Here is a 24121-nt window from a genome sequence, read left to right on the forward strand (position 1 = left end):
AAACTTTCCATATTGGAAAGTTATTAATTGGTGCCCACATAAATTTAGGTTAGGCCAATTGCTTTTTTACTCAGTGAGAGACAAGAGACAACTGATGAGGCACACAGGTGGTTCTGGTAATTCTCCATCTCTGGGTCTTTAGTGGATAACCCTGATACGTAAGGCCTAAGTTTCTGAGACTCAGCAGGATATATCTGAGCACATGACTATACTGTTTTCACTTCTCTGGACACACGTTTTCTCTTTTGTTCTTTCATACCAACTAGCAGGACTTTCTCCGATCCTTTAGTTCTTCCTAGGTCACCACTCAGATGTGGGAAGGAAGTGTGTTTATACCTAATGTTGCCCCATTAAAAAAAAAAAAAAAAAAAAAGGAGAAAGCCAGATGTGAACCACTGAATTTAATTGTAAGTTAAACTAGAAGAAGCTTTTTAAGATTCCAGAAGGCAAAAAAAAAAAAAAAAAAAGGATTCCAGAAGGCTTGTCCTATTTTATATTTATTGTTATTGTATCCACCCTGGTATTTTCAGGGATAAGAGAGTTCTCCAGCCTTTCCAGTTAAGATTCAAGATATTAACTAATGTCCTAGAAGTACAGGAAGCCCCATGATGAAGACCTTGGTACATAAAGCAACCATGGAGATTGGGGCAAGCAAGGAAAAAGCTAGTATTTGATCTTCAGATAGAATAAAAGCTCCCAACTTAAATCTATACCCAGGGATCATTTCATCCCTTTACTTTTGAGTGCATCAGTTAATTCCATGTGCTTCTAGGATAATGCTGTGGCAATATCCCTGGCCTCCATCTTGTCAGAACTCATGTGACTGGGAGAATGGAGAGCCTGATGAAAGAGAAGTGTTCAAAGAGAAGGACGATTACAGGAAACACAGAGACGTCCTCAGTTTATAGTTCACATCTGAGTTGTCTTTGACACATCCAAGTAGAAACATCCAGAGGAATTAGAAGGTGGTGGGAAGGAAGCAGAGACGTGGTGGTCAGTCACATCACTCGCACCCTGGCACAATGAGTGAAGACACTGAGATGAACATACACACAGTCTACAGATATGTTAAATAAACTTCTAGATACAGTTTAGTTTATAACCTTGGTTTCTAAGTCTGGGCATTTGCAGAGACAGTGACGTCATGACAGGAACTGCCTGGTGGGGACAAAGGGATGCCCCTCCTCCTCTGCTCATGTTCACAAGGACTCCAACCTGAACCTCCCACCCCTCTCCTGAACCTGCCATGGGCACCTGGCTCTTCTGCTTGGTTGGCCTTCTGTCTTCTCGAGGTAGGTGGCTCCTTAGAACACTCAGATCTCTGCATTTTATCTTTCCAGTGATTATTCCTTTTTCTTTTTTTCCATTTTCAAATTCTGTCTTTTCTCCCCACAGAACTCATAGAAGGTGGAATCACCCAGTTTCCCAGATCACAGAAAAAGAACAGGCCATGGCTCTGTGGTGTCATCTTATTTCTGGCCACAGAACCCTTTGCTGGTATCGACAGACCCAGGACAGGGCCTGGATCTCCCGATTCAGTTTGAGAATGAGGCCACATTAGATGATCCACAACTGCTTAAGAGTTGATTTTCTGCAGAGAGGCCCAAAGGAGTAGACTCTACTCTCAAGATCCAGCCTGCTGAGCTGGGGGACTCGGTTGTGGGCTTCTGTGCCAGTAACTTAACCACCGCGTCACAGAGGCACTTCCTTTCCTCACATAAAACATGATTCTCCTCTCTGTTCAGCTCACAGAAGCTCTAACCAGAGGCCTTACTTTCTCCCTCATTATACAAGGGGATAGAAGTGCGTCTGCAGAGATAAGCTATGATTCATATAAAGGGAAGACATGGCGTATTTCTTGAAACATGAGGACCGAAAATGTTGTTGGAAAATAATTATGACTCAGTGTTTAGAAGCACTTCTTGGTGATAACTCAAGGATCCCAAACCAGAAGAGACTAGTCACACACTCAGGCCCCAGGGGTCAGTGATGGCTGTTCCCCTATAAAAATATGTGATCACAAAACATCTACAATAAACTTTAATAATACAGATGGCAGTTCTTCAAGAGCAGCTAACAGCAGGCTATCCCTCTGTGGTTCTTATCACCATCTAAATGATTTGAATTGCTCTCCAGCTTCTCCTCTGCTGGAGGAAGTTTTCTGCATCAATGTCTCCACACAGTATGTGTTTGGGGAACATTTCCCCCCCTTCTCCTGAGGTTGTTAATGATGATGGTGGTGATCATTTCTGCTGTTTTATTCAGTCCTTTTCCGACTTCAAAGGAATACACACAAATGGGGGCTGGCATCCAGTCCCAAATCTTAGCTCAAAATGAATTCTTTCTGGGGCACCTGGGTGGTTCAGGGGGTTAAGCATCTGCCTTCGGCTCAGGTCATGATCTCAAGGTCCTGGGATTGAGTCCCATGTTGGGCTCCCTGCTCAGCCGGGAGTCTGCTGCTCCTTTTCCCTTTGCCCCTCCCCCTGGTCTACACATGCACTCTCTCCCCCCTCACCCTTCTCCCTCTCAAATAAATAAATAAAATCTTAAACAAAACAAAACAAAATGAATTCTTTCTCCAGAGTGGTCTAACTCTTCAAAGTAACCAACACAGTTCAGCATTGTAGCCAGCTCAGAGACTTCCAGGGCATCTCCAGCTGGGCTGCCTTAGTAGAGCAAAATAGCTCCCTCATGCATTAAATATTCCTTAGTAAGAACTTCTGAAACAATCAGTTGCCCCCAATCCACTTATGCCCTCCAATTAACTCTCCAATTAACACCCTTTGTGTTGGGATCCGTATCCTCCACTATAAATTCTGTTGGATTCCGTAAGATAAGAGTGGCTATCCTTCTGAACTATTGGTTAGCAGCTTGCTGAGATTTGCCTGAAAACACTGTCACTGCCTTTCAGCCCCTGTGACTTTACGTCCTTCTTTATCCAACCAAGAAGCAAGTCATAATTTTTGTCCACTTATCTATTGCATAGCTCCTCAACTGCTCTGCCCGTATCTTCATCCAGTTTATTGGATGACATCTCAGTCATTGATGAATCCAACTCTCCACCATCTCTGTGCCAAAATATCTATATAGACATAGATATCTTTTCTAATCTTCTGTTATATAGATACAGGTATAGATCTCCAGTCAAATTAACGTACAGGGTCATATTACTTTCCGGTGCATAATATAGTGAGTGATTCAAGAATTCTATACATTACTCAATGCTCATCACCATAAGTATGCTCTTGATCCCCATCACCTAATTCCCCATCCCCTCACCCACCTCCACTCTGATGACCATCGGTTTTTTCTCTGTATTTAAGGATCTGTTTTTTTGTTTGTTTGTTTATCTTTTTCTTTGTTCATTTGCTATACTTTATAGTTACTATTACCCTAACAACATTTTCCAAGATTGTCTTTTGTCTCTTCGTAGATAAGAAATAGAGTTGTTTCAGAGTCTGTCTGAAAATTTTCACATCTGACATCTTTGTGGGGCTATTTTTGTCGATTTTCTTTTTCTGCTGCTTCCCAGTCATGGTGTTTGTATTTTCATGGCGTTTGCATTTTTCCCTATGAATCTGATTATCTTTGGCTTTGTGCCAGACACTAGGTTTGTAGAAATAAATTTTTGTCTAGGATGGATGGCTCTTCCTCCAGAGAGAATTTCATTTTGCTTCTGCCAAGTGTATGGGGGCACAAACAACCTGGGGCTACCTGCATCAGGATTCAAGGCTTGTGGTGGCCTAGATCACTTAGAGAACAAATTTATCTCTAGCTCATCTTCATATTGAGTCTGTTCATGTTCCACATTTGGTACATTCTGGACTTTGATTTTTGTCCCCCTGGTCGGTGAGTCAGCCTCGTGAGTCCTAAGTTACAGTAGACAAAAGCCCCCAAAGGCAAAGAGACTGTTATGCTCCCCTCTCCAACTACTCACCTTCTCTGAGATTCCAGCCTTGTGTCTTACACAACATTTTTGGGACATTAATGAACTGAGGTTGTTGATGTTGTTATCGTACTCAACTATTTGGATAACGACAGAAAGATTGATTTGAGTCCTCTTATTTGTAATTACAGGGATTGAGGTCAAGGAATTTTAGTTGGAATTTTTTTTCAAAGATTTTTATTTAGTTATTTGAAGAAGAGAGTATGAGTGGGGGTGGGAGCAGAGAAAGAAGCAGGCTTTCCATTGAGCAGGGAACCCGACATGCGGCTCCATCCCAGGACCCTGAGGTCATGACCTGAGCCAAAGACAAACACTTAACTGACTAAGCCACCCAAGCCACCCTATTTGGAATTTTAAATCAAAATTTATTAATGGTCGATTCTTAGTCTATAATTTTTTTGTATTTAACTTAAATGGCTTAGAGATATTATACTTAAACTTTAATTTCAACTGGAGAATTTTTTTGAATGTAAAGGATATTTATAATCAAATGGAGACATTTGTTGTCATTTCATTATCGGAGTATTTATTATTGGAGTATTACTGGAGTATTTTTATGTTCTTTTTTACTTTTATCCCATACCTTCTGGCATGCATTGTACCATATGGCAGGATGGGAAATAAAATATGGAAGGAATATTTATACTTGACCAGGGAGCACAGAATGGACTTGGAATTCATTTAATTGCTGTACTGTCGTGACAAATTTGAGCTGTTTTTCGTGAGTGCACCCAAGGAGCAGTCGTTGGAATGAAGAGAATCACTGACAAGTGGCTCCATCTTCCCCATGTAAACCCAGCCTCCTGGGATGACACTTTATTCCACATTCCCCATTTTGGGAGACTTCCCTAGGGTAATACTCCTATTTCAACCTTCCTATTCCTTATATAATTTTCTCTATGGGAAGGGAAATAACTGATCTTATTAATTTCTCCACCTTTCTTTAATCTCTTTTCAACTTCATGCCTTCCTCCAGGTACCTAGAGGAGAGATTGATCCCTTGGTGTTTTCTCAACATGCACTACGATTAGGGGAGAACTTTCTTTTTCATGTGAGATGGACTGCAGTTTTGAGGAGTGAGAAAATGAGTTAAGTTCTGACTCAGTATAGTGTCAGCCAGCCCATAGGGTTTCACATCTAAGCCCCATTATTTACCAGTATCAAAAAGGACATTATCATGACCAAAGGCGTGGCTCCAACGTCTAACTCTCGGTTCCATCTTAGGCCACAGTAAGACAACATTAGTTGTTGACCTTCTAATACTAAAAAATCATAAACCTGTACCCCCTTGTATTCAATAAAACAAAGCACAACTCCCATTAACGTCCTGACAAGAGCACATAGGCGCTGTTTCTTCCCATTGGCCACGAGGGAGCGCTATGGCTGGGCTGTCATCTAGAGTCCAGAGGGGCTGAACAAGCTCCCTAGAAGGAGGGCTTGAGGGTTAGACCATGGCACTGGGTTTAGATTCAGGGAGCTGCAGATGCCTGAGAAGGAAAGAATTAAGGACCAAGACTTCTTCCTCTGCTTTGTGGAGATGCTTTTGCTCTGAATCGAACTCTGAATGGCAGGTATGTTTGCAGTGGTTGGCTGAAGGTGTGAGGGCTCACGGAGCTGGGGATGGTGAGGCTTGCACGTTCTGGGCTGGGAAAAGCTGTGTGTCAGAGAAGTCTTAGCAAGTCTGACCCAAACCAGTCCCCCGCCAGCCCATCTGCTCTGTGGTTCTACAGAGGGTCAAGCGGGGAGACTTGCAGATGCTACCCTGGACCACATCAGAGGCACCCTGGCCCCATGGAGCTGGCAATCATAGAGACACCAGAGGCAAATCCACTTTCCGAGCAGGGACTGGGGTGGACCAGAACAACAGAATTTCTCCCCACCATCTTTTTTTTTTTTTTCTTACCAAGAAGATGCCGCAATGTACTTTTTTGATGTTGCCATTTGCTCCAGACTCCCATGTACCCCCAGGAAGCAGATGATGGCTGGGGATAAGAGATAAGAAGGTTTTGCCTGGAGTTCCCTTGGCCTGACTTCAAGTTCTTTCTATGTGATTGTGTATCAGTCTCCCCACTGCCACCTTCTTTTGAGTCCAGCTACTGCCTCTTCTGCCTGAGTCCCATGGATACTGTAATATATTCAGTTCCTATTGCTGCTCTGACAAATTACCACATGTTTTGTGGCTTAAAAGAATATAGATTTGTTATCTCGTGGTTTTGAAAGTCAGAAGCCCAAAATGGATCTAACTGGGTTAAAAATCAAGGTGTCAGCAGGGTTCTAGAGGCTATAGTGACGCTCCGTTTTCTTGCCTTTTTCAGCCTCTAGGCCACCACCATTCCTTGGCTCATAGCCTCCTTCCATCTTCCAAGCAAGCAATGACTGGTCGAGCCTGTTCTGCTGTATCACTCTGACTCTGATTCTTCTTCCTTCCTTCTTCCACATGTTAGGACCCTTGGGATTATATTGGGCCCACCTGAAAATTTCAGTATACACTCCCTATATTAAGGTAAGCTGATCCACAGCCTTAATTACATTTGGAACTTTCATTCCCCCTTGTTATGTAATATAATACATGCATTTCCAGGGATGAGAAATGGACATATTTGGGGAGCCATCATTCTGTCTACCACACCTAAGTACATGGTAACAAGGAGGGAATAAACAATGATCGTTCTGAAAACAGAATAAGGGCCAGAGTTTTACACTCTGGATCCAGTAGAAACCGAAAGACCCCACAAGGAAACAGGTATTTCAGGTAACATAATTCAGTCTGTAAAGTATCTGCTCTTTAAAATTACCATGTGTCAGGGTGCGTGGGTGGCTCTGTCAGTTAAGCATCTGCCTTTGGCTCAGGCTATCATCGCAAGGTCCTGGGATGGAGCCCCGAGTAGGGACTCCCTGCTTCTCCCTCTACCCCTCCTCCTGCTCATACTCTCTCTTTCTCTCTCTGAAATAAATAAATAAAGTCTTAAAAAAATAAAATTAGCATTTGGTTCTTAGGTTCAGAGGATTCAGCAGTATGTCTATGATAATAACAAAATATGGACTTGAACTGGTCCTTTTTCTTGAATAACAACTTAATTGACCAACCCAAAATGCAGGCTTCTCTCTGTTCTCCATAACCCCTACCATGAGTGGAAGTGGGTTTGTGACATCAGACCCCTAATTTTAGAGAGAAAGGCTCAGGGCTATTGATTTAAAAACAATGAGTTTTTCTAGGAGTAAGAATAATATTTAAATCAACTCTAGAGAATTTTATTTGCGAGTCTTTAAGAACAAAAAAATCCCCCACTGGGGATGCCTGGTTGGCTTGGTGGTTGAGTGTCTGCCTTCAGCTCAGAGTGTGGTCCCGGGGTCCCAGGATCAAGTCCCGCATCGGGCTCCCTGCATGGAGCCTACTTCTCCCTCTGCCTTGTCTCTCTGCCTCTCTCTCTGTGTGTCTCTCATGAATAAATAAATAATCTTTAAAAAAAGTCCCCCGCTTATTTCATGGTGGAGATAGAGAAATGTGGGAGATTTTATCCTACGGGCTTTGAGGATTTAATAGAACTCACAGATAAATAACCTCAGAAAGGTTTTTCACTGCAAGTAAGAGCTTTCAAGCCGAATCAGTTCTCAGGGCATCAGCTCAGCCCCTGGAGCCCTAACAATACAGTTGGTATTCTTGTTTTTCCTGGAGAGCTCAGAGCCCAATTCCTAACTGATGCATGGTTTTGAGCATGTGTCAATGACCAGGAGCTTGTAGTCACCACTGTGGGGAGTACCAGAGCTTGCAAAAAAGCTGGCTTGAAGGGAGACAATGAAGTTATCTCTAAATACTTGGAGTTTAGGTTTACGTGGAACAGTTAGCAGACTCTGGATAAGAGATTGTATAGAGAAAGCATTATGGATTGATAATATCAAAATAAACTTGAGAGGAAGTCTGGATGTTGACTCAGGTCAACTGTAATTGGGTTCAGTTGTGCCTGATTCATGTCTCAGAGATGCAGCCTCTTCTGAAGGGAGCTTTGAGTTGGGGGTGGTTGCCCATTTGGTGATGTCACTGAGAATACATCTAATGGATATAGATTGTCCCAAACTCACACCTCTGCTCATGCTCACAAGGACCCTGGTCTCAGCTGTTCTATATCTACCATGGGCACCCCAGCCCTCTGTCTTCTAGGAGTCTTTTGTCTCGTAGGGGTAGATGAGTCCCCGGAATATTTAGCATTCTCATTCTGGGATTCCCTGTTGTGACTCCAATATTTTTAAAATTCTTTCCTCAAATTCTGTCCCCCTCCACAGTGTCCACAAATACTGAAGTCATCCAGACACCCAGGCGCAAGGTGACAACGATGGGACAAGAAGTAACTCTGGGATGAGAGCTTACTTCTGGCCATTATACCCTTTTCTGGTACAGACAGACCTCAGGGAAGGAACCAAAGCTGCTGATTTACTTCAGCAATAAAGCTCTTATGGATGACTCGGGGATGCCCAAGGAACGGTTCTCAGCAGAGATGCCTGATGATTCATTCTCCATCCTGAAGATCCAGCCAACAGAACCCAGGGACTCAGCCACGTTCCTATGTGCCAGCAGGGTAGACACAACACTGCAGAGCAACCCTTTCCCTGTGCAGAAACCCTGAAGCTTCCCCTTCTCCCTCTAGCCCCCAGCTGTCCTGAGTAAAGGTCTTTCCTGCTGCTTCACCCAGAGAAATGAGTGGGTCTGGGGGTCTGACAGGACAGAAAATGCTAAGGTCTCAACATAGAAAATCTTATGTAGGAAATGACATAGGAAATGGGTTTCAGGGATTCTTGACAAGTTGTGAGCTCAGAACTCACCACACATGTAGAGAAACTTTAATGATCTACCCTGTAGATCTTCTTGCCTTCCTGCATTTGCCATCCCCATCTGAATGGTACACTCTCCTGATAACGGGTGTCTTCAGAACTCTTCATCCTCTTCCAACATTAGGTGTTAACAGAATTTCCCTGCCCACCACAAATTTTCCTGAATGTAACAGAAGCCTCTTCACTGTGATGGTGGACATTCTTTTCTAACATTAATATAACATAACATTTATGTGGGGCCTTTTCATTACGTCCGAAAAGCATCTCAAATTCGGATGAAGCAGACAGTTTACTCTTTAAATATTGTGTTTATTTATTCATGAGAGACACACAGAGAGAGGCAGAGACACAGGCAGAGAGAGAATCAGGCCCCCCATGGGGAACCCGATGCGGGAGTCGATCCCAGGACCCCGGGATCATGCCCTGAGCCAAAGGTAGACGCTCAACCACTGAGCCACCCAGTCATCCCTGAAGCAGGCAGTTTAATACAAGCTCCTGCTCCTGGAATCTTGGGGTTTATTATTAGTCTCTGTCCTGCCCAAGGAGAGCCCTGGTCTCACTGAGGGTAGACAGCTGAGTGCCAGCTGGAGTGCTGATGGGGCCACCTCAGTTGCCTGCTCTTGAACAATAAATACAGACTGCACACTGAATATCTAGAAGTGTGCAGACCTAGACACACTTATTTTGCCCTCTTTCCTCTTGACATATGTCCTGAACCTATATTTTCCTATTTTTCATAAATTTTCGATTTATGCTAGGAACTTCCATTCCATTCTGCAATCCATTCTGAATGTTTATAATGACTCTCTTCTACAAACTTATATACTGATCCCTTCTCAGCCCTTATTAGGGCATCTCTGGCAACTGGCGCAGAGACACCTCCATGCTGACTGCCCAAGGAAATTCATGTTAAATGAGTTGTGCCATACAGCCAAATTCCACTTGTTATCATCCTACCTTTGGCCATTCTGGAGTCCTCACTTTCAAGATGGAAACAGTGAAAGATTGAATTCAGTTTCTATCATGTTTACACTGAGACAGAATCTGCTTTTGTGTCTGATTTCAGTGTGTTCTTTGACCTTCTGGCTCTTTCTTGCTGCTTCCAGACCATTTCCGTTACCTGCTCTAAAACCTGGCTCCTTGACACATATGGAGTCAAAATATGACCCTTCAGAATTGCACTTACTTCTTCCTTCCCATTCACTTCTCCCCACCATGCATTCTATCATCAGGCTCGGTGACTTAGTCATCACACAGACAGTTTATACATTTATTAAGTATGTCATTGTGGGCACAATTACTTCATCTCTCACCATTTCAATTTTCTCATCTTTAAGCATGAATAATCATTAGAAGTGCCTCCTCTTTCTTGGTGTTTTTTTTTTTTTTTAGAGATCAATTAATCCATGAAAAATTCATAAAATCTTTCAATACCTACAGCCGTGTATTTTGACTGTGGTTTTGAATAAAACCTATATGCAAAAAAAAAAAAAAGTGTAAAATCAAAAGAGAGATTCATTGATCCCAAAATAATGGCTATATCACAGAGGGAAAGAAAGAACCAAAGAGGGTGGTAAAGAGAAACGTAACTTTATTTGCCATAATTTATATCTATTTAAATAGTCTAAAACTAAGTGGCTAAATGTTACACTGTGTTCAGTGTCAGTGATCAGAGTTATGCCTCATTAAGAGTTGAACAAATCATGATCTCTGCAGTTCCTGCTTATATTTCAAATCTTATGAACTGTTTCTAGTGTCTTTGAGTCATACCCAACTGTGGTCATTGGCTTTTACTGAGACCAATTCACCTATCCTTGGAAATTCTTGCACATGTAATTATAAATTCAACAACAGTTCTTTCCCAAAAATGTAATGTAGAGATCTACTTGGCTTCACATGTAGAAAGGATAAGTCACTTTAATCTGCCATGCAGATTGTTTGAATTATTCGTTTCTAACATCTAACAGATTTATTTGGGTTTAGTAATAGACTTCTTCCCATCTCTACTCCTCAATTCAAGGCCAGAATATGTATTTTGGATGACACAGCTGCAGGCTTGGGCTCTCTATTATACAGAAAGTTATAAAATGGTAGCTACTCTTGTCCAGATATTTCTGAGATCCTGGTTGCTGAAAAACTTCCCATTTACCGTTAAGAGATTAAAAATACAAGGTCAAGTCTAATACTGAGTCTTTCAGACAACAAGAACATACCTATTGAAATAGTCTAATTACGTGGCTTGTCATGGGAGAATTTATATTTCCAAGACTCTTCTTGAAAGCCAGAGAATATGAACTATCAGTATGGGTGAACTCCCCGAGCGAAATAATTTATTGTATGTGATAGCAAGCATAAACTGGCCAGACCCTCTTTCTTGAAGAAAAAGTAATTAGGAAGACTCTCAGGGAGAAAGAAGTTAGATCATGTATACACGAAGACCCAAAATCAATCAACGTAATTATTGCAAAAGCTTAGAGGACAAATAAAAGAGCTTTTGTGGCTGGAACAAAATGTCACAGTGAGTTTCAGGTGCTAAGAGCATGGATGAAATATTACATGTGTCCTTCCTCTTTGCCATCAGGATAGGAACAAAGAAAGACTATATACAGTAGAAAGTTCTTATAGGGTTCTTACTATATGTTCAGCATTCCGCTACAAGCCAAAGCTATCCAAATAGTAGTCCATGCTACAGACAAGGAAATTGAATAAGAAATGTATGTAATTTTCCAAAAGTCATACAGCTGAGACATGATGGAAAGAGGATTCAAATACAAGAAATTTGGGACCAGATTCTTTTTAACCATTTACAAAATCAAAAATACAGATTGACTCAACCGGAGGAAGAAAGAGATTTCCTTGGAAGAAGTGCTAAAATCTTAGGAGATTTTGTATTCTCATGTGAGAGGAAAAGGGGATCCTGAGGGCCAGGAAAGACAGATTGAAAGGGAAAAGGAAGGGCATTTGGTTTCAGCTGCTCCCAAAGGAGTTATTAGAGAAGAGAGATGTTTTCTTGATACTAAGGCAGTTCCGATAACTGGATCCAAAGAAGCCTAATAGAGGAAATCGTGCAGGATCTCAGAGGACTCATTCCATTTGGAACACCGCCCCAAAAGATGAGAATAGCCTTCAGAACCACACCTGTAAGAATGGTTACATACGATCTGGACAGTTTTGACAAGGGAATGCCTGGAAAGATCCATGGAAAATACTTAAATTATTCTGAGTGTCAGCTATAGCCTGTGCTGTAAAGGAGTGTGCCTATAACAGCTCCAATATATAAATATATTTATACAATTATGAATCTTAGGAACAGCTTAGGAAAAATGGGGCATATTATAGGGGAAGCAGACAAAACAATGAGAATATCTTGTAGATGGGATTACTCAGCAGAAGAAATTGAACATATATAATGTTTGTTTAATAGTGCTTGTCTTAGAAGACCCAGAAGTTGTTAATCTTACATCTCTTGCTAGGGAGGATCACAGAGATAACATCAAGACTGTATTAGAAAGATTAATGACTTGGATCAGGATGCAAACATGAAATCTAAAATTTCAGTTCCAGTCATTATTACAGCTCAGATCCCACCCTCCAGTCCATAGTTTTGTCTTTGTCTGCCTGTGGGGAAAACACTTCCTGTTCTCCTGCCTCAAAATTACAATAAAATTAGTAGGCAGACTCTACTCAGTAGGGAAGTCAGAGGGGTTGGCCATTCAGTTCAGAGGAATGCTAGTGAGCCCACGGAGCTGCACCTTTCAGCAACACCTTTACCAGCACCAAAGCTGCCATTTGGCTTTTAGTTTCTCTGACTTCAATCTTTCTCTCTCAAATGTTTTCAATATTAGAAATAGGGGTTATTATTTTTGAACCCCTGAAGTACCAATAGCTATAACTCCCCTCTGCCCTGGTATCCCTGTATAGGGTGCTTTGGGTCCTGACAAGAGAGGCTCATTTCTAGTGACCCTGTCCTGCTGGCCACTAGGAGGCATTGTGATTCCACCTCGATTCAGTGGCTCTGGGGAAGGGCTGGGAGAGTTGGTCTTAGCGAGAAGCTCTAGCTTAGTGGCTGAATTGTGACCCTGATTTGCAGACCCTGAGTGTTAGAGAGAGAAGGGAAGCACCCAAAGGCTTCTATTCTTGTGCAAATGGGTTAAGACCAATTGAGAGAATGGAACTGCGGGCAAGCCCAGAATGGTTGCCAGGCAAAGAGGCTGCATATACACACCACAGTAGCACCATATAGTCCAAACTAAAACAGTTTTGTGTATTTGATTCATGGGAAAAACGGACACGTTGAGAAGGAAACAAACACACATGATTCCCATCCCCTCTGTCCCCCAACCTAAGTGTCATGAACCCACAGAGGTGTGTGTTTAAGTGAGTCAAAGGTAGACTGCAAAGATTGTGGCCAATTTTCTACGGAATGGGGCCCTGCTCCGCACTGGGAGAGGAGGGCAGGGCAGGGCACATTTCTACATAATAATGGAAGCCCCTTCCTGATAAAAGAAGTGCCTTGATAGAAAACAGGATCTTTTGTTCTCTAAATTAATAGACATCACTGAGCCAGCTTTCTGCTAAGTTACTGAGAAAATTTAGGAAATGAGCCCCCAAGGCCATCTGTTTATGCTCTGTGGGCACTTCTGAGCCAACACAGGATGTGGGGATGAGGGGCTGCTTGGATAAAACTGTGTGTCCTGATAGAAGCAAAACAAAAAGGGGAAAGGAGAAAAAATGAGTGGGAAATATCAGAAAAATGAAAAAAAAAATGAAAAAAAATGAGTGGGAAATATCAGAAAGGGAGACAGAACATGAAGGACTCCTAACTCTGGGAAACGAACTAGGGGTGGTGGAAGGGGAGGTAGGCGGGGGGTGGGGGTGACTGGGTGGCAGGCACTGAGGTGGGCGCTTGACGGGATGAGCACTGAGTGTTATTCTATATGTTGGTAAATTGAACACCAATACAAAATAAATTTATAAAAAAAAAATTTAAAAAATAAAACAAGAATTTATGGCCTTTAAAAAAAAAAAAGAAGAAGCAAAACAAAATAGCTACCATGCCAGGACCATCAGAGAGGCTGTTGGAATCCCAACCTGGCCCCTTCCTCCTGAGGGGGATGAGGTTGGGCAGGGGGTTAAGGCAGTGTCCTGAGAACAGCCAGACTGTGTTCTAAGTCTGAGCGGCTCTGAATCTTCAGAAGTCCATAAATACATTAACAGCACCAGGGCCTAGAATGACTTTAAGTCTGACTTTTCTCTGCTAAAGATCAGAGCACTAAGGAGTTAGCCCACTCACTTTCTGAACTTGTTACAAGCTCACAGCTTCCCTATTTTATGACCTTGTATATCCTAGAGGAGATAGATCCTTGACAGAGGTAAGGAGATCCCTGCTGGAACGCTATGCCCTGATCTCAGGGTGCCTTCCATGCATTTTTGTTAATATTGGGCCTCTTCAGCCCTGTATGCAGCCCTGCCTTCTGAAAAACTTTCAGAAAGATGCAAGATGCTGCCCTGAAATAGGTAAACACACGACCAGGGAGTGAGCACCGCTGATTCTCTACTATTAAAGCATTACTATCATCACTTCCAAGTGGCTAATCATACCTTGCTCTGTAACCTTCACAGACTCTCGTTTGGGGAAGTCAGAGGAGCGTAGCTCTGCACCAACTATGGAGACCTGGCACTAATGTGTTCCGTCTTCTCTACGGACAGAAATCTTATTACTATTCATACCCCAGGAACCGGGTTGCTTCCTAGATTCCAAGCCCTGCCTCCAGCAAGAGCCTGTGAGTATGAGTTGCCTTAGTAGAGGAAGAGATTCAGGTGTTGATCATTGGAGAACCTTTTAGAACTTTGCTAGGCTTGAGAAAATTAAGATTAACTGGGGAGCACTTTATTGTGGATCTTCAAGGAGAGCTAAAGCTCTCATTTACCATAAACAACCCATACCAGCGCCTGAAGGATGAATGCCATTTTGAGCTTCACAGCAGGGGAGTGAAATGGGACCTCAACGTGTAGAAATGCGGAACTACAGGAAGTGCTGTGCTGTGGGCTAGCAGGGGGTCATGCAGCACTAGGGCTTTGGTCTCTCGCCTTTGCTAGGAATAACATCTTCAACAATCCTCTCTTCCCAGGGCTTCCATTCAAGTCCCTTCCCAAAGAGCACAGTGGCCAAGTCAAAATGTTTCTGGGAGGCATCTGAAGCAAAGCCCTAACTAAGCAAGGAATTATTTTGATTTTGTGTCTGGGAGATAGAGATTGCCTGTGACAGGAATAACAAAAGTCTTGGGATTTTAAAGTAATATATTGATGTCAGAATTTGTGGTGCTGTGGGCACACCCAAGTGGAAATGTCCAGCAGCCAGTGGATCCGTGATGCATCAGGAGGGCAGAGTGCTGGAGGCCCAGGACTGCGACAGGTACAACTGAGGAAGGTGTTCTGAATGAGCCAACCACATCCTGGAGTAGTTACTATCTAGTCTAGTCAATCTTCTGTAGAGAATTAATGCTCGCCTTTGGAAGGAGGCCCCATGAGCAGTGACAGAGAGCGCTATCACTGTTGGGTCACTCTCCACCTTTGGAACTGCAAAGGACTAATCACCCCTCCTCTCTGTTCATGCCCAGAAGGGCCTCATCTGGGTGAAGTCTCCTCCTGGCAGCTCTGCCATGGCCACCAGGCTCCTCTGCTGTGTGACCCTTTGCCTCCTGGGAAGAGGTGAGTCCCCAGAAATAACCAATCTGCGTTTTTAGATATTTCCAGTTATGATTCCAGTTATGTTCTTTATTCCATCCTCAAATTCTGTCCCCTTCCACAGAGTTCACAGACGCTGGAGTCATCCAGATACCCATGCACAAGGTGACAACGATGGGACAAGGAGTAACTCTGGGATGTGAGCCTATTTCTGGTCATGCGGTCCTCTTCTGGCACAGACAGACTTCAGGGCAGGAATGGAAGCTGCTGATTTACTTCAACAATCAATCTCCTGTGGATTACTCGGGGATGCCCAAGGAACGGTTCTCAGCAGAGATGCCTGACAAATTATTCTCCATCCTGAAGATCCAGCCAATAGAACCTGGGGACTCAGCCACGTACCTGTGTGCCAGCAGTGTAGACACAGTACTGCAGAGACACCCCTTCCCTGTGCAGAAACCCGGAAGCTTCCCCTTCTCCCTCCAGCCCCCAGCTGTCCTCAGTAGTCTTTCATAGCTTTTCCTCCGCCAGCAAAAGGACGTGGGTCTGGTGTTCTCCTTGTCTCTAGGGAAGGCACGAATAGATACTTCTCAAGTATCACAGTAGAAAATTTTTGGTAGGAAGAGAATAAGGGGATGGTTTCTAGCATTTCTCACATATTCTCATAGAGGGTGATTGAGTCCAAGACTGAAGGTGAATGTCACCCACTGGGCTTTCAGGTAATTAAGGAAACTCAAAACTGTGCTGTCACGTAGCCTTGGTTCTCTTCCGTTAGTGGTCAGTGCTTTCTCTCACCTGTTGGGGCCAGGCGGGAAGGGAAACTCCTCAAGATGGCGGATATGCCAAAATGGCTGAGGTTCCTGTCACCACCTCCACTTGGGACGACAGCTTGAGCAGACCCTTACACCTCTCCTTTGGACTTCCCCAACCGAACCCAATGCCCTTCAAACCCCAGAGGAGGAAGTCACCTTTGACTGGTCGAATTGCAATCCTTCCTTTGCATATGAGCCAACCAATAGGAAACCGTTCTGCCTTACAACGTTATGTAAACCCCCTACCACCTTGTCTTGGCGCGACTTCCTGGACTCACTCTCTTTCCCCCGTGAGTCGTGGAACCTCGCCCGAGGGTGCCTGCAATAAAATCTGTTCTTGGACCCTCGCTTGCCTTGGCGGTCTCATTTCCGTCTAGTTACTAAAAAACTTAACATCACCTTCATAAAAATGGTTACCCAGTGGGTGTAATTGTCTCTACAGACCCACTCAGCCCTTCCCATTTCTTCCAACCCTTCTTCTTGTCAGTTTTCTATAACAGTCTTCCTTAATTGTAGCAAAATTATTTTCCACATCTTATTTTAAAATTTTTTCATTTAAAAAAGTCATTATGGGTTCTTAAGAAGTTGCACAGTAGAACAAAGGGGTCTGGGTACCCATTATCCAGTTTCTACCAATAGTTACATCTTACATAATCATACTCAAGTTATCAAGACCAAGACCGTGAAGTTACATTGGCCCTGAGTGGGGAAGCAGTTCTAAGTCATTTCTGCCACATGTGTAGGTTCATATGACCACCATCACTGTCAAGATACAGGCCTGTTACAACACCACAAAGTCTCCCTTTATGATGTCTCACACACACACACACACACACACACACACACACACCTAGGAACCACTGGTCTATTCTTTATATCTATAATGTTTTCATTTTGAGACTCTTTTATAAATGGAATCATATAGTAGGTGACCTCCTAAGATGAGTTTTTTTCTCCTCAGCATATTGCCTTTGCAATTTATCCAAGATGCTGCATTTATCCATAATTCATTTATTTTATCACCGAGTTGTGTTCTATGGCATGGACGTACCAGAGTTTGTTTAGCTATTCACCTATGGCAGGATATTTTAGTTGTTTTTAGTTTTTGACTATGACAAAGATCCTCCATGTAAATATTTATGCACAGGATTCTGGGTGGACGTAAGTTCTTATTCCTCTGGGATACATTTATGCCTAGGAGTGAGACTGCTGGGTTATCTGGTGAGTATGTTCTTACTTTTTAAAGACACAGCCAAATTACTTTCCAGAGTGGCTGCACCATTTGACACTCCTATTTATTTATTTATTTATTTATTTATTCATTCATTCATTCATTCATTTGTTTGAGAGAGAGAGCAAGCAGGCATGAATTGGGGGGAGGGTAAAAGGAGAGGGAGAAGCAGACTCCCCAGTGAGTGGGAAGCCCGACAAAAGGCTCCATCCCAAGACCCTGAGATCATGACCTGAGCTGAAGGAAGACACTTGACCAACTGAGACACACAAGTGCCCCAAGATTCATTTTTAATATAAGTAATATCAACTTACAGGCAACATTCCACTTTATTATTTCCACAGCACACATGCAAAGAACCATAAGAGTAGGAAAGCAATATGGTAGATCCACATAATCTTTTCTTTGGATGTTTCTGTACCCTTTAGAAATACTTGAGTTTTGTTCTGTCCTCATCCAACTAGGGGCCTGCCTCTTCAGTATAAGCATCATAGTTACTGCAGTCTGATGCTATGTCAGCTGTTCACAAGCTGTGGATCCACTGCCATCTGCCTGAATCATAAAAACATGGAGTTCCTAAATGATGCCTCCCCTCAAAGTACTTCCCAAATGTACATCCTGGCTTCTCTGGGCATATCCTTCTCGGATTCAGGACCACATACTCTTCTCTGGATTTTGCCTGAAATTCATAGACATTAACTTGCAATTCATTCTGGTTGTGATAGTTCTCAAATTCCATAGTTTTATTTTTCATGCCATTCCAATGGCAGCCCACATGCCTATAAGATTATAATACAGTCAGAAGGCTTCAGTGGCATTTAGCTCTAAGAGGTCTGTGTTTTAAGTTTCACTGGAAATTCAAGATCATGTGAATACTGCCCTATAACCACAAATCTGTCATAATGCTATATTTTCCATTCCCAGATCTTGACTCCCCAGTGGAAATTGAGTGGTAGGGAATTTAGTTCCTCTTACTGGTATTTTTGGTTTCTGTGAGTGACCTTTATTGCACTCATGTCCCTTTTGCTTTTCATTGTTGGTTCTCAAGCATTTCTTGTCTCTCTTACCTTAAAACTCCTAACATCTTGGATGGCTTGCAACACCTAGATGATACTGGGCTTCTCAGTTTCTCCATTTGTTCACTTCAACGATCATTTCCTCCAATCTCAGATACTCACATCCACTCTTTATATTCTAGACTCGTAATCACAAATAGTTTGAACCACCTCCAGAATCACTCTCTCAAGCATACTATTCTCTTCTACAACCTCCTGTCCTTCATCCCTGGTGCTACCCTACAGCAACTCTTCAACACCATTAGGAACTGTAATACCTTATACTTTACTTTTCTTCTCCTCCTTCTACTGTATTAATACTTTTTATACCTGGGGAAGGGGGTGTGGGAATGATGTCTGCTCTCTGCCTCTTTGAGTGGCACAGAGATTCTAAAAGCTTCCTTACTCTCACCAAGGAGCATTACAATTATAGACTGTGTCTTGAGGTCTGTAAAGCATCTGAACATAGGAGGCCTATAAACTTTTCTTTTATTAAAAGAATTGGTGTTTTTTTATTGCTTGTTAGTTTCATCCATCAATCATAGTTAAACTTTTTTTTTTTTTTTAAAGTTAAACTCCACCCTGGTTGTGGAGCCCAATGCAGGGCTTGAACTCATGACCCTGAGATCAAGACCTGAGCTGAGATCAAGGGCCAGATGCTTAACCAACTGAGCCACACAGGTGCCCCCAACCACAGTTAAGCTTTTGATGACTACAAAAGCATCAAAAAAACTTATATGTTCCTAGAATGTATGATCTGATCTCATTTATGTGTATTACGCTTCACTTCACAGGCACAAGGAGGTTAAAAGAAAACCAAACAGGTATATTCATCTTTTATTTTGCAGGGATGATTAAGAAAAACTGTCAAGAGGAACATAATTAACATAATAATGTACAGTATATAAGGTTTTTTTAAGACAAATTAAATCAGTAGGGGCCCCTGGTCAGTTAAGCGTCTGGCTCTTGATTCTGGCTTCGGTCATGATTTCAGGGTCATGAGATGGTGCCCCGTGTCGGCTCCCCATTCAGCGAGGAGTCTGCTTAGGATTATCTCTCTCTCTGCCACTTTCCCCACTCATGCTTGCTCTCTCTCAAATAGATAAATAAACCTTTTTTAAAAAAATAAAAGAAAAATTAAATCAGTAAAAGTCCTTATTTAAGTTGTACGTGTTTATACAAGGAAGGAGGAAGTTGTAAAATGTACCCCTGATTATTTGGGATGAAGCTACAGAGGAAGAACAGGAAGAGGGTAGTCCATTTTTTTTCTAAATTTGAAATACCCCTCACCTCCTACACAATGTATAGGTAATCAAAAAAGAAAAAGAAATTTAGTAGTTAGAATTTAAAAAAGAGAATTTACAGGCAGAGCAAGGAAAAGCCAATGCTATAGGGACCTCCCAGGTTTCAGGCCAGACCTAGGCCTCACAACTGCGGCTGGCTTTTCAGTGCCTATATGATAGAGATGACACAGGACCTATAATGACATCTGCATTCATCCTGGAGCCTCCAAATGGTCACAGACTTTACAGACTAAAAGTTGCTACAATACGAAGACCCTGAAATGCAGTCAGAAAATTGGGTGTTTGGTCAGGCCTTTATGTGTTAGATAAAAAGGGAAAAGTTAACAGAGAGAAATGGAAATTCTGGACTGTGCCTTATATGCTTGTGGAATAAAATGTTACCCTTCTTGTATGAAATGGAAACCACATGCAAAGAAACTGACAAAAAGGTCTATAACCATTGAAACTCTTAGGGACCCAACAGTAAGAAATTCAATATGGCCCTGGAGTGGACTTATGCTTCCAACCAAGACAGATTCACAGGAACCTAATTTAACTTCCTGCTTGAAACAGCTAAAACAAACAGACAAATACATGAAACAACAGTTTTCAAAACATTATGAATCAGGCAACAAACGATGGCAATCTGCAAGAGATTGGAAACAACCAGGCAGAGCATCCACCTTGCTACCTGGAGGTGGTGGTGGGGGGCATGATGGGGCCCAGGAAGGAAACCCAGGCAGAGCCTGGTGAGTACCCTGAGTTCCAAAGTCTGAATTGGAAATACAAGGACTGCAGGAAGGAGGCTTCTACACATTTTTCTACTGGCCACAAGGAGGCATTGTGGTGTCACTGATAGCTGGAAGTTGTAGAGAGTGTCCTTGATCCTCTGAAGTGTGGGTATAAATAGAGGGATTTCAGGCTTGAATTCTGTATTAAGGTGGGGATAGTTTGCAGCCATCATCGCTCATCTGTGATGTAGAGAGCAAGACACAAACACACTATCTTAACAGGTTTGTAAATGCTACTTTAGCAAAAGCTCTTCCTGTGTTGAGGAACCTCTGACCTGCCATATAGGGTATAAGAAATGAGGAGTGAGATAAAGAGGCCTGGATGAACATGGGGCAGATATAGGAAGAGAGGCAATATGAGGTGACACCACCTCTGCCGCTCACGTGATCGGCAAAGCCCAGGTTCTGCTGCCAAGCCGGAAGCTGGGGGTAATACCCAACAAAGAGTGACCCTTGCCTTGGTGAAGCCAACAGCAGATTGTCATCACAGGCAGATCTACCTATCAGGGACCGGGGACCCTGAACCCCCATCTCTCCACCCAGAGATCAGCATCTGGAACAGACAGATGCCCCGTTCCTATTGTGGCCCTGCCATGGGTCCCGGGCTCCTCCACTGCGTGGCCTTCTGTCTCCTTGGAGCAGGTGAGTTTTGGTCAGAAAGGAAATCTTTGAGTAAAACGATATTGTCTTCAGTTTTGTACCTTTCTTTTATGGCGTCAATAAGAGGCTCCTTGATTCTGCCTCTAAATTTTCTTTCTCAAAAAAAAAAAAAAATTAAAAAAAATAAAAAAAATAAAAAATAAATTTTCTTTCTCTCTCCACAGGTCACATGGGTGCCATGGTCATCCAGAGCCCAAGATACCAGGTTACTAAGGTGGGAAAACCAGTGACTCTGAACTGTTCTCAGAATCTGAATCATGATGCCATGTACTGGTACCAACAGAAGCTGAGACAAGCACCAAAGCTGCTGCTCTACTACTATGATACAGAGCTTACCAAAGAAACAGACACCTCTGATAACTTCCAACCCAGCCAGCTCAGCAATTCTCTCTGTTCTCTTAGCATTCGCTCACCAGGCTTGGGGGACTCAGCAGTGTACCTCTGTGCCAGCAGTAAAGACACGGAGCTACAGTGTTATGTCTCCCCTGTGCATAAACCTCTGCATTTCCCAGATCCAAGATCCTTCTCTAGACCATCCCCCAGCTCTGATGTTACAACAGTAGTAGAAACCCAACAATAGTGGGTTTACAGCTGTCATCACATCATTTAGACAGAAGTTGGGCAAAAACCTACAAAAACCGCCAAGAGCGGAAAAGTGGTCACACTCACCTGCCGTTCAGTTTGTGGTATTTTCCCAGGATCGCCTTAGTCACCCATTCTATTCTCTTTAGTACAGAAATAGGAAGTTCCTTTTAGTCGGTTTTTGTTTTAATGTAAGTTGGAGACCTGGAAATATGATAAAGGGCCAGCCCACCCAGACCAGAGGTGGGCCCGCTCTCATGAATCCTTGCTCTGAGGGGAGGAAAGTGCTCTCAGAGGCCTTGCTGAGGTTTCACGGCTTTCTTGTCAAGTAGGGAAAATTAGAGCTGCCAAAAAAGGGTGCCAGATGTGAAGATGAATGAACTGCCTGGCGCATGCATTATTCACAGTGTATTTAACTATATTGCATGATATAAATTTGCCTGTGAACCATTTAAGTGGCACACAGATAGGGTACATATCCCAAACTAGATGTGGTGCTTTAAAAGATATATTAAAATTACTAGAGTTTGCCCCACATTTTTAATATTAATAAGAAAAATCAAGTACTGCCGCTGGTTTGAAACAAAAAGAGTTTCTGGAATGTATTAGAACAGCTTTCTAAAAGGAAGTTTTTATCTTATGGCCTTTAAGAGACTGAACTATTTATGATGGCCAATTGAATGAACACAGGTATCATCAGTTCAGGAAAGGACCGGCATCTGCTGGCTGTGGGGTGCCTGCTTCAGAGGATGGAACCGTGTCTTCATTTTAATTCTGAAGAACACGTAGATGTTCCTACTAAGCAGTGGTTCATCACTTCTCCTTGTATAGTGATCAACAACATCACATGAGTCCAACTCTTTAATCAAGAGTCCGAGAAGTACTACCCAAGATCTGATTTGGTAATTAAGTAAAGTTCAGAGAAGCTAAACGCTGTCATCTGGGCCACCCACCATCACTACACTGGTCTGCTTTTTCTATCTTTTGCTCACCACACGCCCATACCCTTTTCCTCACAAATGATGAAAGCAGTGTCTCTATGCTTCCACCTATGTTTCAAAATCTTCTACTGTAAAATGAGATATTGGGGCTAGATGTCTCTGGGGCCCCTCCCTTCCCCTCCTTTCTTGTGGATCATGGAGCCACAACTCCATGACCACGTTTAGGAAATTGATGCACCTTGAGACAAATGGCAAAAGAATTCAACCAGGGGGGCAGTTTAGAGCCTCTTCAGATGATGTAAAACACCCAACATCCTCTTGAATAAAGGGAGGAGAGAAATTAAGAGCAAAGACTCACTTCATTTCAGGCCCAGAAGAAACATGAGGCCCGGGGCTGAAGATAGAGATGCTCTGCTGATTCATGTGACTGATCTGATCCTTATCCTCAGAGAGGGAGGAAGATGTGGAAGGGAGTGTGATTGGCTGTAGCTGCGCAGAGCAGTAGAGAACGGCCTCGTTCTCTAGCAGGTAGGGTCACGCAGAGTGTGAGGACACACCTAGGGAAGGAGGAAATTAAAATCTCAGGAGCATCTGATGGAAGAAGTTGGAAAACAAACAGAAGAGCACAGTGTTGGATGCTCTGGGAGTTTAAAGAGAGTTGGGGAGCAAGAGTGAGCAGTGTCTTTATTTTATTTTATTTTGTTTTACTTTATTTTGGCCAGAACACCTAACATGAGATCTACCCTGTTAAAATTTTGCCTAATATGGTGTACACATCCACAGGTATGTTATTTAGTCTTGAAAAAGAAGGAAGTCCTGCCACATGTGATGACATGGATGACCTCAAGGGCATTCTGCTGAGGGACCTGATCCAGTCACAGAAGGAAGGGTGCCACACGATCCCATTTGTACAGGAAGGAGTGGCTTGTTTCTCGTTGCAACTGCAACCTCCTCTGCTCTCTCCCATTTATGCTTGGGGCTTTCACTTCCCAGCAGCCAAATAAAGACATCTTGTAAGAGAAGCACCTCTGTGACAATCCAGGACCAGCTATAAATAGCACCAGCTATTTTCTGGAATTGACGGTTCCTTCACTAGAGCTTACTACTGACTGTGACCCCTACTGAGGCCCCGAACTCACCTAAGGAAGAGAAGCATTATTTCAGGCCCTCCAAGAAGTAGATGCCAAGCTTGGGTCAGTCATGCAGGGCATTTAGCTGAGTCCTCAACCACATCCACTGTGGAAGGAGTAGAGTTTCCATCTCACTGAGCTTAGAGGTGATGCAAGAGGCAGGGAGGCATGATTCA

General features: G+C 42.9%; 1 gene segment (V, D, J or C); it reads left to right on the forward strand.

Annotated features, from left to right (window-relative positions):
* Window positions 1-21004: 21004 nt before the first annotated feature.
* LOC144284988 (T cell receptor beta constant 1-like) overlaps window positions 21005-24121 on the forward strand; it is a 113825-nt gene continuing 110708 nt past the window's right edge. Inside the window, 2 exon segments of the C gene segment in view lie at window positions 21005-21274; window positions 21457-21770. Coding sequence covers window positions 21199-21274; window positions 21457-21770 — 390 coding nt within the window.

The sequence above is a fragment of the Canis aureus genome, chromosome 15 (assembly GCF_053574225.1).
Source record: "Canis aureus isolate CA01 chromosome 15, VMU_Caureus_v.1.0, whole genome shotgun sequence".
In the NCBI taxonomy this organism is placed as follows: domain Eukaryota; kingdom Metazoa; phylum Chordata; class Mammalia; order Carnivora; family Canidae; genus Canis; species Canis aureus.